We start from the raw sequence: 18951 nt of genomic DNA, 5'->3' as shown, positions 1-18951 counted from the left end.
ATAGGTCAAAGGGGACCTAAGTTTTCAGAAAAGCCTTCAAGGAGAAGGTGAGTTTTAGGTGGGCTTTTGGAGTATGAGAATTATTTGAGTAGAGCAGATGGTGGCAGACATCCCAAGCAGGGAGGAAAGCAGGAACAAAAGATGAAGAGAGTGCAATCCTGGGAAGAGCTTACCCTGACAGAGCAGAGGGAGTGTGATGTTACCATGCTCTGCCCAGAGGCAGCATCAGGTGGCAGGTTGGGAGCCCAGGTTTTCATGGGCACTACGTGGGCTCCCGTCCAAGCCACCTTACTTGTGAGTTGTGTGACCTTGAGCCCATTGATCAATCTCTCTGGGCTTTTGATTTATTCACTTGAAAAATGAGAGTAATAATAGTACTTATCCATAGGTTCGTTATGAGGATTAAAGGACTTGATTACTAGTAAAGCTGTCTGGTGTAGGTTAAGATCTGTATGAGTATGAGTTATATAAATGTATCTGTTAAGGTTATTAAACAAGATAATCCTGTTAAAAAGCTCTTGGAACAATAACTTACTATAGCACATAGTAAGCTATCAATAAATATTAACTAGTATTTTATTACTTAGTAATATGTAGTAGAATCAAATTAACAAGGGCCTTAGATGCCTGAATAAAGAGTTTAGCCTTGATCCCAGAGACTGTGGGTAACAATAACTAAATTTTCAGGAGAACAACAATATGAGGGACAGTGTAAATTAGAAATATTTTATTTGTCAATTTTGTGCAGTAGAATTGAAAAATCTTGCTTGAGAATGAGCCAAAATATAAATGGTCCAGGAAAGTGTGGTAGGTTTCAATGATCTTGTGGGCTCCAGTCTAGTGGTAGAGATAAGACCATGAGTAAATGATTGCAGTTTTGTGAGGTTTGTTACGGTGAAGGTTTGGACCAGGCTGTGGGACCAGTCAGAGTAACACTGACTCGCTGGGTTCTGCAAAAGTGGTGACATTTCAGCAAAAGGAAGGATGGATAGGAGTTTGCCTGGTGGACAGAACTGTCTGAGGTTAAAAGCTAGAGGGGGAAGTGAGGAAGGACACTGCAGGAAGGGGGAACAGTATATACAAAGCACAACATGTGAATGTGTTGAAAGCAAATTCCTAAGGCTGGATTATCTGATGTGTTTGGGGGAGTGGAAGGAAATGAGGTAGAAGGGCGGGAAGAGTCACATCTTGAAGGACCTTGCGTGCCCTGCTAAGGAATTGGATTCTATCCTGAGGCATTCGGAAGCTGTTAAAAAATTGTGCGTGGGTGTAGGGTAAGTTGTGTCTACTGATCCCATTCATGTGAAAGATTGCTCTGATAGCATGCCAGACATATTGGAGGTGGTCCAGACCAAAAACCATTGGCAGTCTCTTGCGAAAGTCCAGGGAAGAAATGATGAGGGCTCCTGTTTACGACAAGGCTGGAAGTAGACAGAGGAGAAGTAGCATGATGACAAATAGAGCAGTAGGTGTCTCCTTTCAGAAGAGAAAGGAATCTGCTTGAAGCCTAAAGACCTTCTTGACTGGGATGTTGCAAGTTGAAGGAAGCAGCTCATTATGTGGAAATAGCACTGTGCGAGGACTCAGGAGTCTCTTGACCAGATTCCGGAGTTCCCAACCAGATCACCGCTACCCAAAGCCAGTGTTCATTAAGCAGAAGAAAAACATCTAGGCACAGACCAAGTTCACTTGTGATGTGTTAGTATTTTCAGTGGTACTTTTCTTTCAACTCCAGGTTACTTGGGGGAATCTTGGCCAAGCAACCATGAATTTCTTTTTTCTTTCAGATTTGAATCTGTTTGAGGAATAAAGATAAACTGGGCCCAATCCTTACTGAAAATTTCCAAAAACACTTTTAACTCAATAAGTACAAAGTTTATTTCCTCATAATTATTTTACCTTCAGTTTTTGCAAACACATACAATTTGACAAAAGTGCCTTAGAAATAACAGTGTTGTTCAAATAGCCTTTCCTTCCATTGGCTGTGCTGTGTCCTGAGGACACCGAGGAGGGAAACATTGTTCTAGCTTCAAAGAGCCACATCTACTTTCTTTTGTCACATCATACCCAAGAATAAGAATGCTCCCTTCAGTAACAGTGGTTCATTAGGACTTGATTCAAAAGGAACCACAAAAATGTCTGTAGGTTGCAAACATCAAGGACCAGGCATCATTGTTATCAGTTATATTCAAGTGCTGTAATTCTGGGTTACATTATAAATACTTGGAATGACATAGATAAAAGTAATAAGAAATTGATTTGATTTGGGTTGAACAGTGAGTTAAGAATCATAAAATCATTTGATGATCAAAAATTATCAAATATTTTTGTTTCACCCACTTGGTGGGAAAAAAATTAACCAATCCTACCTTCCTTCAGAGAGTTGTGTGATAATTATAGTAAAGGATTTTGAAATGTAGAAAGGTAACAGAAATGCTAGCTGATCATAATTTATTCTTAGCTTTTTAGGAATCACGTGCCTGATTTTTAGGAGGTACAACATGATTATAACTTCAAAAATGACTGCTGATTACCCAACTAAGCTAGTAATAATTACAAAAGACAATTATAATATTAATATTAACATGTGTGGTAAAGGCTTACCAAAGGCCAGACCCTTTATTTAGCACTTCGTGTGCATTTTTTCAAGTAATTTTTACAATTATTCTATAAGATCAACAGTGTTGTTATCTTTATTTTCTGGATAAGAGAACCATTATGTACTTGCCGAAGGTCAAATAGCTAGCAAGTAGCAAAACTAGAATTCAACCTTGAAGTTTCTGATTCCATCACCTTAACCACAGTGTTCTTTACCATATTGTCTAAGGGAAGGCTCTAGAAAAGACTAGATGTGAGAAGGGATGGCCATGTCTCTCTGGTGCCAAGGGGAAGGCTTAAAAGAACTGATATTCTAATGGTGCAAAAGCCCTTTCCTCACCTCTGATAGCTGTCTACAATTTATTCTGACCTCATCTATTTTGAAGTAACTGGATGGAAGATGCCAGCTAACAGCTAAATTAGAAATGGCTAATACAAATGTGTTCCATTAATTTTATGTCTGGTCAAATAAATGTAGCAATTTAACAGGAATTGGTCTCCTCTTTCCTGTAATTTGTGCATTGTTAAGTTTAGTGTTAGCTGACATCTTTATTTCTTGATCTTCTTTAATGTATACCTGATGATGTAAGAGTGATGATTCTTATTTGACAAAGACAGCCAAACCCTAATTTTCCTGCTAAAGGTTTTATGATCCTTCCTTTATAGGTGAGCTTATTTTAAAACAATAAAGGAGTAATTTTATTTTGAAACGTATGAATCATTTCTGAAGTGATTAAGAGATTCTGAATTCTACTTTTATTTTGTTTCCAATCTTGACCTGATGTTTTGTTTACCTATTCGAACCATAGCAGCATATTCAAGTTCAAATGCCAATATTACTTGAGTCTAAATTAATATGTTTTTATAGCCTACACTAAAGGTAGTGACTGTTTATTAACTGTGGAATAAAAAATATACATCAAACAGAATTTTTGCTAGATTTTTTAGAGTAGATTTACCTCCCTTATCTTGTCAGGTTTATAAGTAACAACAACAAAAATTACATAATTAGCTAACATAGAGTGTGATGAATTATCTAAAGACAATGGTGTTAAGTAGTAAGGTTGATTAGAAGTACTAATAATGAAGTTTATGGAATATGTTATAATACTGTTGCTGTCAGACTATCCCTTATACTTTTTTAAGTTTTCATAATTGGTTTCTTATAGAGTTTAATGTGATTTTTCTTGAATTAATTTGCTTGTATTATTTTATATAAATATTTTCATGCATCTTTATAAAATATATATGATACATATTATATATAGTGTATATATACATATATCTTTGTACATATAAGATACATATTGTATATAGTGTATATATACCTATGTGTGTGTATATGTGTGTATATATAAACATGTATATAATATATAATATAAAATATTAAAACATATATATAAAGAATGAAGAAAGCTCAAAGAAATCTTCAATAATCCAGTCCTTGACTTCAGGCATGTTCTTTTAGGAACTTAAAAACATCCTAGAAAATATTCTATCCATTTTCATCTTGCAAATGTCCAGAGATATTTAATCCTATGTTTTTGCCTTAACTGCCCCAAATAAATTAAATGGTTGGATAAAAGCTCATTACCTTCAAGTTCCATTGAGTGAGAACTTTTAAACCATGTTATATATTTTAAAAATGAGTATGTTTCACTGGCATCAAGAGAGGCAATATAAATACGTAGTAGCATAAATAGAAAAGCTTTTCTCCCATCCTCCAACTCCCTCCTCCTTTTCATGAGCGTGAAGGTTGTCACTGATGCAATTGCTTTTCAGAATTTTTTTGGGGGTAAATGATGAGAGAGGCAATTACAAGCAGTTCTCCTCTGCGTGACACTGCCCGGAAGACGGGCAAATTGCATCTCTTGATGGATGCGGGCTATTATATACACTGGGTTGGAAATCTCCATATAGGGAAAGAAAAATGAACAGAGGGAAGACTGAACAAAAACACTAGTAAATAGAAAGAAGTTTTTGTGGAGAGAGAGAGGTGGTTAATTGCTGGCAGACTCAGATCTTGCAGAACACTGAATACTATGAAATATCTGTGAACATGTATATACTTTCACCTAGTCTGCACACATCATAATAACTTTTGAGATAGCAAATAAAATTCACATATCCAAAACTTAACAAATTCAAATCACATGTGTTGTTGTTTTTTAAACAAAGACTAGAATCTAAAAATGGGCCACTTTTTGCTGAAGAAGAAACTTGGATAATTAAAGCTGTAAATAGATGTACTTGCTTGTGTTGTGCAGAGGATTTATGGAATCTGAAATATATGAATATAATGAGATATTATGAGAAATTATCACTAACATTATAAATGCTTATAAATACACAGAAATCGCCTGGTGGTGCTGTTTGTTAAGAACTACAATTCAGCACCCAGCTTTGGGTCCTTATTCGAGGAGAGGTGATGGGCAAGAGGACGAGAATTTAATTCTGAAGGTGCTGCCGTCAGAAGGCTGCCTTTCCCTTAAGAGATCATCCTGGGGACTGTGTTGTGGTGGGAGATTGGTCAAAAAAGTCCTTTTCTAGCTTCTTTCTGTAATATTGTTAGGTTCCCTTATGCTAGATTTATGAAATGTATGCAAGATAATGTTTATTACTTTTAACTGCGTTTATGTTGCCGGTATCCTGATGTGGGTTAATGTGCAATATAAAAGTCTATTAGAAAGGTGAAGTTGTACTTGCAAAAGGTAAACAGTTTTTATTCTCATCTAAAATTTTATTTTCAATAACACAGCCATTATTAACTCTTAGCAAAGTGCTTGGCACATAATTGGTCAACAATAAATCTTTATTTATTAATTCAAGGGATAAAACAGGTTGCTTTTCGAAGTTGAGAGTATCTTGTTATCCGTAGCTCTTCGTATAGTGTCTGATACTTACAAAGTGTGCAACAGATGAGTGAATGAACGAATGAACAGAGACGTCAAATTGATAACCTGCAAGAGAAAAGGAAGGGAAATTAATTTTAAATGTAAAATGTCACATAATGTTGACGTGAAACATTTTCTTAAAAATATACATCCCTATTTCTATGGGCTTTTAATTCTGATTTAGGTCCAATACTTGATTATTTGAAGGTAGAGAATGATTGCATCATTATTTCTCGAGTGGAAGAATTACAAAGTTATTTCATCCAAGAGTCCCTGAGTGAGATGTCATGGATTTAATTTCCATCAGAGAACTGGTACTTGTCCTTCTGCATCTATCTTGAGGTCTGTTACCATGAGCTGCTCTGTTTTTCCTCCTCAGGTGTGGAATCCATAGCATGTTCCCCTTACATTTAGCTGCCCTAAATGCTCACTCTGACTGCTGCAGAAAGTTGTTATCATCAGGTAAGTAACTCCATTCCCACAGATGAGGTTTAATGTGTCCTGTAAGCGAGCCACATGGCTTCAAGTGTCTGCTCTGAGTGAGAGGCTGGCTGTGCTTCACGTCAATCATTATCTGCTCTGGGGACAGCTCCCAGCAGTCCTTGGTGTTGGAAGTGTCGGAATGTCAGTATTCCTGCCCCTGAATGAGAGTCTTGTCTGTTTTTCAAGTTAAAGCGGGGCTGATCCTGACTGAGAGACAAACAGGGATGGCCATAGCTTATAGAAAGTTTGTCATAATCAGACAGAACATCTTTAAGACTTAAAATGGTGGCTTAACCTTTAATATTTTTCCGCAAAGGAAAAAGGCCAGATCCCCCACATTTTGACTGTAGAAAATAATTATGTTACCTTCCAACTCTGTGGGCTCTGAAAAAATCACTATGGTTGATCCCCCGCCAACTAGGTTTAATTTTTATTTTTTTAATGTGGGACTATTTGGAACCAAAAAATTCCTCCTGGTTTGGAGCTTTGCTAATGTTTCTTATCACTGCTTCTGCCAACCTCCATATTCCTGGCTTTCAAAGGTGACAGAGATTTGCAAAGCAAAGATTGTTTATTAATTAATTCAACAGATATTACAGAGGCATTTTTTTCCTTTAAGTATTTTACCTATGGTTGATTCTGCTTTCACTGCTTTTGGCATGTGTAAAAATAATCCCTGCATGAAAGCATGTTTCCCAAATCTTAAACCAACTGAAAGCTCATCATACACTTAAGAAAATATCTATTCCAGCATGTTAAGATTACTCCTTTTCCTTCCATGTTTTCTCCATGTGTTCTGTCTGCCTATCTATTGCCCTACTTACCTCAAATTGGTTTCATAAATTTCCAACCTGGGATTGAAATATGGGGGCTGTGTTTCACTCAGAGCTGAATGTGAAAATAAATTCTTCTTGACTTCACGGTTCTTCCCATAAAATTGCCAAGCTTGAGCAGTTGCCATTCGTTTCCATGACAACCTCTTTCTGACTACAATTGCTTGCGTCCTGGTTTTTCTACTAACTGATTTTTCTGTCTCTGCAATGTTTCTTGTGGTTTAACTAGGACAAAAGTATAGCATAGTATCCTTGTTTAGTAATGAGCACGTGCTGTCTGCAGGCTTTGAAATAGACACCCCAGATAAATTTGGAAGAACGTGCCTTCATGCTGCTGCTGCAGGAGGGTGAGTAGTTAGCAATTTTAATTGTTATTGTATGACTTAAATACTAATTCATCTTAATTGACTTAAGTTGTCTGTGAATCAGTCAGTTTCCCTAGTAAAATGGGCAAAAATCATTTCTACCAAAACCAAGTATCACTGTTCCATTTCCAGTTTACTTATTTGCATTTTTGTTTTTCCAAAGAAAAATTTTAGCCCATCTCATGTAGAAAATATTTTTTCATTTGTTTTCACCTCTCTCCCTTTACTTTCTTTTCTTTCCATTTTTTTTTTTTTAATTGTAGATTTTCAGCCTATAGAATATGCATCTACTTGGTACTCCCTGTACTGAAAGAAAATAATTTGAGATTTGTCCCTAAGATTTTCCTTTTGGTTGCTGGTAGGTGGGTGATGATCAAGGGAATTCAAGATTGAGTTAATTCGTGTTCATTTTCAAACATTTTTCATCCTTATTTCAAAATTGATTTTTAAGTCTTTATAATGATTGAATGTGAACAATGGTTGAGAAAACCCAAAGACTAGGAAAGAAGTGATTTAATCCTTGCCTTTTTTTTTTTAAGTTGTAAAGAGAATTTTCATCAGCTACTCCTTTTCATATCAGTGGCTAGATTAAGGCTCTGATTGATATATTGTTGATGTATGACCACACATTGACAAATCATCTCTCAAATGACCTTGTTTTGGTAAGGTGCTGGTTCTTAATCAATTTCTTAGTCCTTAAGGAACAGCAACGTTTCTCCATTTATCTGTATATTACTAAAGGCATTACCTATTTATCAGAAGTGGATTGAGTGTGAAGCTTTAATGCCCCTTGCTTGCATGGTTCCCTTCTGCAATCTTATATCTAGTTTTATATTCATAATTTTGTACTATTTTTTTTTTAAAGAACCTCCTTCTCCCCACCTCATTCCCCCAAATCATGTGAGTTTAATGAGCTACACAACTGAGCTCTATCTCTGCCTTTGATCCTTTGGCTTCATTCAGTAAGGACAGGTGCTTTATATCAACTTGCAATCTACACCAATGCATAATGGTCTCAGAAAGTTCTTGTTTTATGACTGAAACACCTATTTCTCTGAGAAAGGTGGCTATGAAGTGTGGATATGGGATGGGAATAGCCCTGCTCAGGTTTATCATTAATGAGATCATTTTTATTATTTAAAAGATAATAAAACAGTAAATCCTAAGCCACTTCTTAGCATCCCAAGTTTAAAACAATGATGGACGATTGTCTTATTTTATGCCCACATTTTAAAAAATATCAGACCTGTACAGAAGGTGACAACACACCATTCTAGATTCATGTCTGAAACTCCTGTTAGAATTAATACTTAGCTACATGCTGTTCAATAGGAAAATGCACTTCAGTGGGTCCTTTTCTCTCTACTAAATGTGATCGATTGCTTCTGTGAATGACAAAGAAGCTTTGGAAGATCACTGTACTCCATTACAACATTTTCGGCCTTGGTTCTGCACATTCACTTACCCAGATCACAAAGACAGGGAAATGCAGCTGTTTCATTTTTCATTAAGGAGAGTCTGGGTTGAAAATGGTCATCATGATGAATTCACTCTGCTGTGATACAATGTAATGCTCATCCACTCTGGCTCATTGTTTAAAGGTGACAAGAAATTATTACAGGTTTAAAGGGTTGTTTCATTAACTCTTGATAGTTTTGAAAGAGAATTTTAAGATAAACAATGAAAACCATCACTGAAAGGTTTAATCATGTAATAGTCATTAAATTCCTTAGTCATGGAATTGAAAATGTTTCAACAAGTTCTTTAAAGTATTGATTTATTAGCTTTGAGAAAAGAATTTTAGGACTTTGGATCCTTAATATGGCATTAATCTAATATGTTCAGGTTATTTTTGTGTTAGCAGAATTTAAAGCTGAAGCGATCAGTTCATCTCCGCCTGCACTCTGCAGAAAACAGCTCATTCTGAAGATAGTCCAGCAATTAACCTCTACTATCTTAATGATGTTTTCCCTGTCTTTCTAGTAATGTGGAATGTATAAAACTCTTGCAGAGCAGTGGAGCGGATTTCCATAAAAAGGACAAGTGTGGGAGGTATGTAACAGAGAACTCTGTTTCAAGTGCCTAAATAAAAGGATCAGGAGCAGTCCATCTGGAAGTCCTGTTATGTTTAAATGGTAAACAGGGAAGCTAACTGGGGAGATTCCATCCTCAGGGCATCCCTTCTTGTATTGAAACGCCAGTAAAGCAGGCACAAGGCCCAAGAAAAGCATCTCTCCCAGACTGAAGCCCGGGGCTTCTGATTCCTTGGTCATTGTTCTTTCCATTAACCTTCATCCCGACCCTCAAAGAGCTTATAGTTTAGTGGAGAAGGTGAGACAACACCAATAACAAACATGAAGGGAGTATATGATGGGAGCTCAAGAGAGGCCCAGATAAGAGCTAAACAATCCCAGACAAAAGGAAGAACTTCTGGGCTTGAAGGATGAGTTGGGTTTTGATGTGTAGAAGTGATTTAGGAAAGGGCATTCCAGGGAAGAAAACACATGGGCAAAGATAGAGGGAAGTGTGGATATAATAGGGAACACCTCAGGTCATTTAGTTTGGATTCAATAATGGGCTCATCTGGGAGAGCGAAAGGTACTCCCTACAAGTAGATTGGGACCAAGCTTGGGAAGGTCTTCAATTCCAGACTAAGGAATCAAGGCTTTGTTCAGTGGGGAAGACCAAAAGTTTTGGGACAGGATTGTCATATGTGGGTGGGTCTTAGAAAACCTAGTTCTTTGTGCATCATAACTAGAAACTCAGTGGAAGTTTGATTTGAGCTAAGGAGGCTGGTAGGGATGGTATTGCGATAGTCCAAATGAGCAAAATGTTACCTGAACCAGGATAGGCACGAGGAATGGGAAGAAAGGATAGATCCATGGGTGGATGGCCTTGTCTGAAGCCACTGTTTTTGTAGCCTCAGTTCCAATTTACACAGTCAAAGGAAGGCGTCTCCCTTCACTTCCACACTCTGAGAGATGAAGAGCTTTCCACACCCATAGGAATTCTGCTGTCAGTGCTCGTGCTGATGATGGGGCTGTTTTTCAGACTGAGTGAAGTAATAAATTGCCTTTTGTTTTCCAGGACCCCTTTGCACTATGCAGCTGCAAATTGTCATTTCCACTGTATTAAGACATTAGTGACCACAGGGGCCAACGTTAATGAAACAGACGACTGGGGACGGACAGCGTTGCACTATGCTGCTGCATCAGACATGGATAGAAAGTAAAAACAGCCTTTTTTCTGTTTCTTCTGGGAGTAGGGCCGTGGAGGGGGAGGGTTTGCTAAGTTTAGTTCATTCTGCCTCACAGAAACTGTGACAGAAGAATCTTTCTCACTGAGACCCAAAGGAATTAGAATTGCTTCATCTCTAACCTCAGTTTTCCCATTTTGCTCTCTTTATGTGTGATCATTACATGTCACTGCACAATTACTTCTCTGTTTTGGGGTTGAATGCCAAGTGGAGCTGTCAAGAGCAGGTTTTTAGTTCATTCAAAATCTGTTGTAATTTATTTTGTCATATGCTGCAGTTTTCATTATCACCACTTAAATGCTTCATTTGCTGTAAAACTGACATTTGCTAATATGTCATGTGTCGAAAATATCCATCTAGGTTTGCATGATCCCAGTAACCTTCAAATGCGGTGTCAGAATGTATAAAATAGGCACTATTGTTCCAAACCTGTGTGAGAATGCTCTTTCAGGAGCTGGAGGACAGGAAGTTGGTTGCCCTGGACATGTTGGGATTCTGGGTAGCTAGGAATGGGAAGCAGAAGCAAGCGAACCAGTGTAGGGCGGGGAAAGTGGGAGAGGTGCTCACAGTTTATGAGATTATAGTCAAAGATATAAGGACCAGGGCCTCCTTCATAGGAACTTTTCAGTGACCCTCTCTGGAGAACTCTTGGGTTATTGGCCGCCTTGTGCTGTGGAATTGATTCTGGGTCAGTTTTAATTCCTTTTCTTGTAGAGCAGTGGCTTTCAAACTGTGACTCACAGTAAGAAGCCCATTTTTAGATTATGACCCAGTACATACAATCACGTATGTATATTTTATTTATTTGTATGTAAAATGGAAACAAATATTTCATAAAACCATATTTACTTTTACTATGTGTAATGCAGTCTGATACTTTCTTTTTCACTTGTATTTAAAAAAAACACACCAAACTATTGACGGCAACCCATAAAATTGACCTTACAATTTAGTGATGGGTTGTGATCCATATTTCCATAGTTTGGAAAACACTGCTTGTTTTCCCCTTCATATTTGTATAATATTGACAAGTCAGATGTAGCACTCAGGATCCCATAGCCATGCAGGTTATGAATTCAACATTTATTGAGTATCTACTCTGTGCCAGGCTGTATGCTATTTACTTGGAATAGACTAGGGTAACAAATGTACTTCATCTGTTAAAAGCTGAAAAAGGAATCCTAGATGATGAACAACTGTTCTGGCAGATAAGGGGTGACCAGGACCCCGTTCCTAGGTATGTGAGATGCTGAACTGGCAAGGAGGCAGCAAAGAATGTGGTAGGAGTCAGAGTTTAAGCTAAATCACCTCCTTTTTACTTGGGGAGTTTAGAATATTTATGGAAGTGTGGAAAACTTGATTGTTGTCTTAAGTAACTGACACTTGGGTGGGACTTTTAGGAAAGTCGCATTCTTAATTGGATTGCTTGGGAGACAACAGATTTACTGGATAGCATTAGAGAGAACCAGGTCTATCCTCAATGAAAACTCACTGGTGCTTATTTCTTTTGGGTTTGGGGGAAAATCATTGAGATTTACATGGCACCAAAAATCGTTAGCAACTTGGCTATTAAAAAAATTAATTGTAATTTTTTATTTCCTTTTTCCTTATGCTGAGAAGTAAGACTACCTTAGGAAATGCCCATGAGAATTCGGAAGAACTTGAAAGAGCCAGAGAACAGAAGGAAAAGGAAGCTGCATTGTAAGTTACCTCTCAGCTTAAGCACAAGGTGCAATTACTGATGCTTTATCTGCTTCTCTGGATTGCCACGTGAGCCAGCCTTACTATTTGGGGTTTCACTTGAGATCCTGAGAAAGTGATGTGGGCTTGTCTTTAAGGAAGAAGAACCTGTTCTTTTATTACATCCTTCAGTTGTGCTATTTTCACACAGGGAACTCTTTCTAAAATTGTAAGCTTTGTCATGACCATGAGTGGTCAGCAATTTGGGGGACCAGGTGTCTTAAATATCATTTCTGACTCTGTCATGTATCATGTGCCCAAGTGACATATTAGAACTCCTCTCAGGGCCCTAGGCTCCCCTTTGATGAGCTGGTGATAACTATTTAGCAGACTCTATAAATAACTGTTTTGGGATTTCAGTGTGAAATACACCACTTGCACTCTCCCCTTTGTCCTCAACACACATACATATCAACTTACAAACAGCCTCCTGTTCTCTGCAGGCAGCTGCTCCAGTCCCCCCTCAGCCCACCTGCCTCTCTCTGGCTTCTTCTGACAGATGCTGAGGGGTTAGAGTGACTGTCATCACTCAGGGTGTGGATGCACGGGGAGTTCTCACACTTCATCCTTGGAGAGTCCTGCCTGCAGTGCTGGCCAGTGCAGTGACCGGCACATAGCTGGTGTTCAATAAGTATTGGATAAGTGAACACGTGAATGAATGGTGCCCACACTTGGTGTCCTGCCCCTAGGGACCCAGTGGATATAGTGCTCTAATAGTCTGCGCACATACAGTCCTTAACTTGTTTATTCTTTTCTCCACCTGTCAGAGGAACCAGTTTTTCTGTGACCTGAATGCTTGCGTCCACTCTAGGGTCTTCCTACAGCCCACTGGGCTCTCCTCCCATATCCAAATCATGGCATATAGTTAGAAGCTAGAAGTTGTATATAGACATTAGAAGGGTAAAGGGAGAGTGTGGCTCCAGTGTGGGTTGTGGGACATTAGTTCAACTGTTCCTGAGGTGGGGACAGGAAACACAGCTGGGAATAAAGCAGAATGACCAAGGTTTTGCCCTAATATTCCAAAATTAAAATAACAGTATTAAAGAATTTTAAGCCTCCTCAACAAATGTTCTCTTCTCCGGTGAAATGTAAGCTTGCCCTGGGCCTGAGCAGCTGATGAGAGGGAAAAGGCAGGAGAAGCAGGGAAAGTCAGGGACCAGCCTGCCTGAGAGCTCTTATATGTAGAGAGGCTACTCCCCTTGTCCACATACACCCCTGACCTAATGTGCATCTCTCAATTTTGTAGCTTAGGTGCCAAAATTGCTAGTCAGGTTCCTGGGAGGGGAAAAAGATAAGCATTCCTGGTTAAAACTTTATATTTGTTTTCCCTTAAAAAACAATGTAGCTTTCAGTTTAATATCCCACCTATGAGTGAAGTCATATGGTGCTCGACTTTTTCTGTCTTACTTCACTTGAAACCTATGTAATTTTACTAACCATGGTCACCCCAATAAATTTAATTAAAAAAAAAAAACCAGTGTGGAAAATATTTAAATTCTATACCACTTTTATTATTTCTAATAGTACTGTTGGTAGTATAATTCAGGTATTTTTCTGGATTAAATAACTCATTGGGAGCAATTCCAAATCTTTTCCAAATTACATATTAAATTTGTCAACTGATTTTCTAATGTAATCTTTTCAGAAGCTGGAAATTGTGTGTCCACTAGAATGCTATTTCTATTGAATGGTTTTATTTAAAGAGCCAGATTCAGTTTAAAATGAATCACACCCTGGATCCTGTCCATGGGCATTTAATTATCAAAATAAAAAAGGACTTTTACATAAGGCACAAATCACTAAGAACAGATATAACTACTCCAGTAATAGTTTGATTTACTATGGAGCATTTTATGGATAAATCATGTGACATGTAGGTATTTGGTTTAAAAAATTTGGCTGTCATCAATTTTTCTAGAAATTAAATTATCATTTTAAGTTGTGTCTTTGTGTGATTTATTTACTCCTTTTGCCTTTTGCCAAAAGATAGGTAAATGTCATTTTAAGGTTTTTTGTGTGTAAACTATAGAAATTTTCCATTGGAAGATATTAAAGTGTAGGCTTATACTTAGAATCTTACAGTTTTGATTTGAGTATGAAATTGAATCCTCTTGGTCTTTTGAAGGAAGTGTTTGTCCCACTGTCACAGAAATAAAGGTGAAATTATGGAGCAGTGTTTCCTGCCTAGTTATTCTCTCTTTCACCAGCAGGATTGTACGATTTCCAATAAGCCCTGAACAGAACTCATTACATCCTCTGGGTACTTGTATCCTGGAGTGTGGGCCTCTTCAGGAAAGGTGAAACCACACGCCTTCCTCTAACCTATTCCAAAGATTGTAGCTTTTTCAGGAAAATTACAACTCTGTCAGAAAAGGCTTTTAAATTTTTTTATTTATTGTTTCTTTTAGTCTCTATTTCCTAATGGTGCCAATTTGAGCCTTTTTCTTCATATATGGTTACTGAATTAATCCTTTATATTTTTAAAAATGTTTACCCATTCCTTTAATCCTTTTGTTGTTTAGGCTCTTCTTGGTTTCTTTCGTTGTTGTTTTTCTTATTTTTTTGAACTTTCATTTTCCAGCCTTTTGACCTTAGAGTCTCCAATATCAGGGTTAAAAATAAAACTCTCTCTCTGAGGTTTACCCAGTTGCAAGGGCCTGAACACGGCTTTATTACAGTCGAGACTTCGTCTTTTGAACATGGAGCTCTAAAATGTATTATTTAGTGATCTTGATAACAGAGAAGTTTTGTACCTTAAGATGAGAAGGGAAAAAAAACCTTAATTGCCCTTTTGTTGCTAAAGCCTTTCCTGAATTCTGGAATGGCTATTTTAAGCTGAAATAAAGGAAGCTACAGAAAACATACACACACACACACACACACACACACACACACACACGCACACGCACACACCTTCCAGTACATAAGACCTCATTGCTGTAGGGTTCTTAAAGAAATGCTTAAACTCACTAAGTGGAATGTTCCATTTGTGGAACATTCATAAGAGGAGAAAATTTACATTAATTATCCCTGTTGGTCCAGAGATGTTTTCTAAAACAACACCTCATCTTTATACTTGCAGATGTCTAGAGTTTCTGCTTCAAAATGATGCAAATCCATCTATCCGGGACAAGGAAGGTTACAATAGCATACATTATGCTGCTGCCTATGGCCACAGACAATGTCTGGAATTGGTGAGTTGTTTTGTCTTGTTTTGTTTTCTCTAACACACACACACACACACACACACACACTCACACACACACTCCCATCCAACCTGAAAATGCTGGTCTTAATCTCTCAGCGAATGCCCTCACTGCCTAATTAAGTCCCCACTAGAAATCACCTTGTAGATATTCTGTAGTAAGTGATTAAATTGTTTCACTTTATGAAGTGTAGATCTCTTTGTTCCATTTCTGTCTATCCTAATCATAGACATGACTGACAATTAACTGTTTTCCACATTAATTTGCTCTGGAAATGTTACGTCTGTGTATGGATATGGTTTGCATTTTAAAGATAATTTGGATGTATTGAATAAGCTCAAGATATATTTCTGGAGACATATTTAGCACTCCAATATTAAATAACAGTGTTGTAAGTTGACTTACATAATCGTTAGGCATATGGGTTTGTCGTGGTCCCACATTTGTAATTTATGGAAAGAAATTGGTAAGGACACAACAGCAGAATTTACTGGAATTTCCAAACCACCAAAAATGTTAAACCTGTAGTGATCAGGAATACCTTGGGGTTTGCAGTCTGAAATGCCTCTTGTATGTAGGTCAAGAGACATAAATGCAAAGGGCCATGGGGACCAAAAGTAAAGTAAACGAGTAAAGTGAGCCCAGGTGTAGAATAGGGAGTGGTGGGGATTGTGGCAAATAGAGAGGACATGTTTTGTCTAAAGGGAGAAACAGCTAGTCAGCTCCAGCTGATGGAAACCAGGTGGGAATGCATACCTAGTGTTGCTGCATTTCCAGTGTTTCAAGAGAAACTAGAATTCTAGACATTTTATGTGAAATTCCTGTTTTGAAAACTCTGGGTGAGCTAGAAGGAAAAATGGGTTTGTGGCTGAATCCTATCTGCTGGCCACCATTTGCCATCTCCTGAGCCTTGTCTGTGGTTCAGCTTCACCAGGATACATGGGGTATCCCGAACTCACTATCTCTGGTCCAGTGATAGTTGCCATCTCTGCTGACTGTACTCCAACTCGTTTCCTTATCCCTTTAAAAGGAGAAGTCCTACTTGTCGGAGTTATTCAGAGGTGTGTTTGGGGAAACACTTGAACAACTGCACAATCTTTTGAGAAAGGCATGAGGCAGAAAGCCAGTGGTGTCAGCCCCTACATAGAAATGACTGAATGATGCCCCAGCTCTTTCCTTTACTTTGGGTTTTGCTGGTGGTTTCCAACGGTTCCACTTAGGGTCATTTTTACTATATTTCTTTTAACTATGAATGTGAGAAAAATATTCCTCAAGGTCACCCAGTTTGGAAATAAGAAGGTGATTATTCTTGTGGTTTTTTTGGGTTTTTTTTTTTTTTTGTGTGTGTGGCATTTATTTGTAAATTGTACCTATCTTCATAATTCTTGAAGACTCCCCTGTGTTCTTTCTTGTGGTTCTTGTGGATACTAAAGATTTTCTTGTTCGACCTCAGGGAGGGCACTTTTTCCCCTCTAGTTTTGATTCCATAGTTCTTCCAGTTACTGTGGCAGCATAACAGATCACAAAAAAAGATAGTGGCTTAAAACAACAATGATGATTTATTACCTCTCAGTGTTTCTGTGGATCAGGAATTCACGAGTGGCTTAGCTGAATAGTTCTAGTTCAATGTATCATATGAGATTATAGTCAGGCAGTGGCTGGGGCTGGCATGCCCTCAAAGCCTTCTTCATTCATATGTCAATCACCTGGGTTGGAGGATTCAAACAGCTGACATCCCTTGAGTACCTCTGTCTCTATGTGGTTTCTTTATTTGGTTTTCTATAGCTTGGTGGTTTCAGAGTAGCTGGATATCTTACATGGTGGCTCAGGGAACCAAGGCATCTGCCCTGGGAGAGAGTGAAATGGAGAGTGAGAGCAAGTGAGAGAAAGAGATCACATGATTTTTAATGATCTAGCCTTGAGGGTCACACAGGATCACTTCTGCTGCATCCATTCATTGTGGCAGTCACAAAATCCAGAGAGGTGAAGTAGACACCACCTTTCAAAGAGAGAAGTGTCAAAGAATTTGTGGACATATTTTGAAACCACCAGAAGCCAGTGATTTCATAGCCTTCTGTAAGATGGATTTTGATATAGAATCACAGGTGGCAATGGGATAATCCCTTATTTTATAGGTGGCAAACCAAAACCACGGGGGCATTAACAGGGGCATTGACTGTTCCAAAGTTATGAGTATACCTCTGGTCAGTGGAAGAAGCCAGACCATAAATCAGGATTCCTGATGTTAAAATGTTTACCGCACCATGCTGCCCTCCAGTGCAGGTTAAAGCTCCACATACCTCCAAGGCTTTTCAACATAGAGCAAAAGCTTGGTAGGAATTGGTTAAGATATAAACCACTATCACTTCTGCCTTCTAACAGCAGCACTGCCTTGGAAGTTGATCTAGTCCTAGCAGCAAATAAGACTTTGTTTAGATTTCACAAAAGAAAGGCTCCTCACAAAGTGTGTGTGTGTGTGTGTGTGTGTGTGTGTGTGTGTGTGTAATAATCAGCGGCAGAGTGAAGACTTACTGCTGTAACTACCCATTATGCGCCTGTATCCTAAAAGGTACCTAGGATGTTTTCAGTTGGTTTTCTCTAGGAAAACCATGTCATAGTTGGACATATGAACTTTTATTACAAAGTTTGTTATGATAGTTTTAATAACTTGTGCTGTTTTAAAGTACTTTGATAAGTTATCTTGAATCCTATAGTACAGTAATTCTGAGAAGGATTATCCTGCAATACTTTCTTTTTATGTAAACAATATATTGCACATTATTATAATTTTTCAGGAAAGCCATTTCAGGGCCATTGCCTGTTATCTGATGAAAAGGTTTTCTGTCCATGAAGAAAAAGGTTTCACAAGTTCCCTTTGATTAGATGAACACTTACCCTGTATGATTTACAAAAAGATGATTATTCTAGGAAATTATAAGACATTCAAAATCAGGTGGTGGTGGTGGGGGGTGCTAATTTATCTTAATTTGCTCTGTCAGCTGAAAATGACCCGATTATCAATATAAATTGGTAAAAAAGGTCACCACTGTTTGTTTTCAGAAAAGAACTTCAGTGGGTCATTTGTAACAGAGACGGGATAGAAATTCTCCTCTCATTTTTCTGAATTATTATAGTTAGATGGAAAGTTCTGTGTATTTCCATTTTGAAATGCATCCTAAAATTCCTCTTGGGTGTAGTTTAACTAAGCAAAGATCCTGAGCAGGCTAAAAACATTCTTGTACCCTGCCCCATCCTATTCAAAACAAAACACAATTCTGGACCCTCCCCTCAGAGTGACATCACAAAGCCAGACCATTGCAGATATCTTATCTCCACTGCTTACTCACCCAACTGTGAATGGATTTGGGAGAGGGTAGGACCACTACCAATGGCATTTACTGTGTATTCATCACATGCCAGGAGTTTTGCATACATTATGCCATTTAATTATTCTTTTCCTTTCAGTTTTATTGAGAAATACTTGACATACAGCACTGTGTAAGTTTAAGGTGTACAGCATAATAACTTGAGTTACATATATTGCGGAATGATTACCACAGTAAGTTTAGTTAATAT

At 38.0% G+C, this 18951-nt stretch overlaps 1 protein-coding gene across 11 annotated transcripts in view; it reads left to right on the top strand.

The window, feature by feature from the left end:
* ANKRD44 (ankyrin repeat domain 44) overlaps positions 1–18951 on the top strand; it is a 289820-nt gene that overhangs the window by 191577 nt on the left and 79292 nt on the right. For 7 of the 11 annotated variants that reach the window (XM_088794450.1, XM_088794447.1, XM_088794444.1 and 4 more), the window contains 6 exons: positions 5872–5954; positions 7092–7155; positions 9157–9225; positions 10261–10401; positions 12050–12130; positions 15252–15363. In XM_088794450.1, coding sequence (XP_088650576.1) covers positions 5872–5954; positions 7092–7155; positions 9157–9225; positions 10261–10401; positions 12050–12130; positions 15252–15363 — 550 coding nt within the window. Of the gene's footprint in view, positions 1–5871; positions 5955–7037; positions 7156–9156; positions 9226–10260; positions 10402–12049; positions 12131–15251; positions 15364–18951 lie in introns of all 11 variants that reach the window. The other 4 variants (XM_088794441.1, XM_088794448.1, XM_088794442.1 and 1 more) reach the window with 1 other exon arrangement.

This window comes from Rhinolophus sinicus, chromosome 17 (genome assembly GCF_057876585.1).
Source record: "Rhinolophus sinicus isolate RSI-liver-muscle chromosome 17, RSI-T2T, whole genome shotgun sequence".
NCBI lineage: Eukaryota > Metazoa > Chordata > Mammalia > Chiroptera > Rhinolophidae > Rhinolophus > Rhinolophus sinicus.
This window is presented reverse-complemented; position numbering and strand designations above follow the sequence as displayed.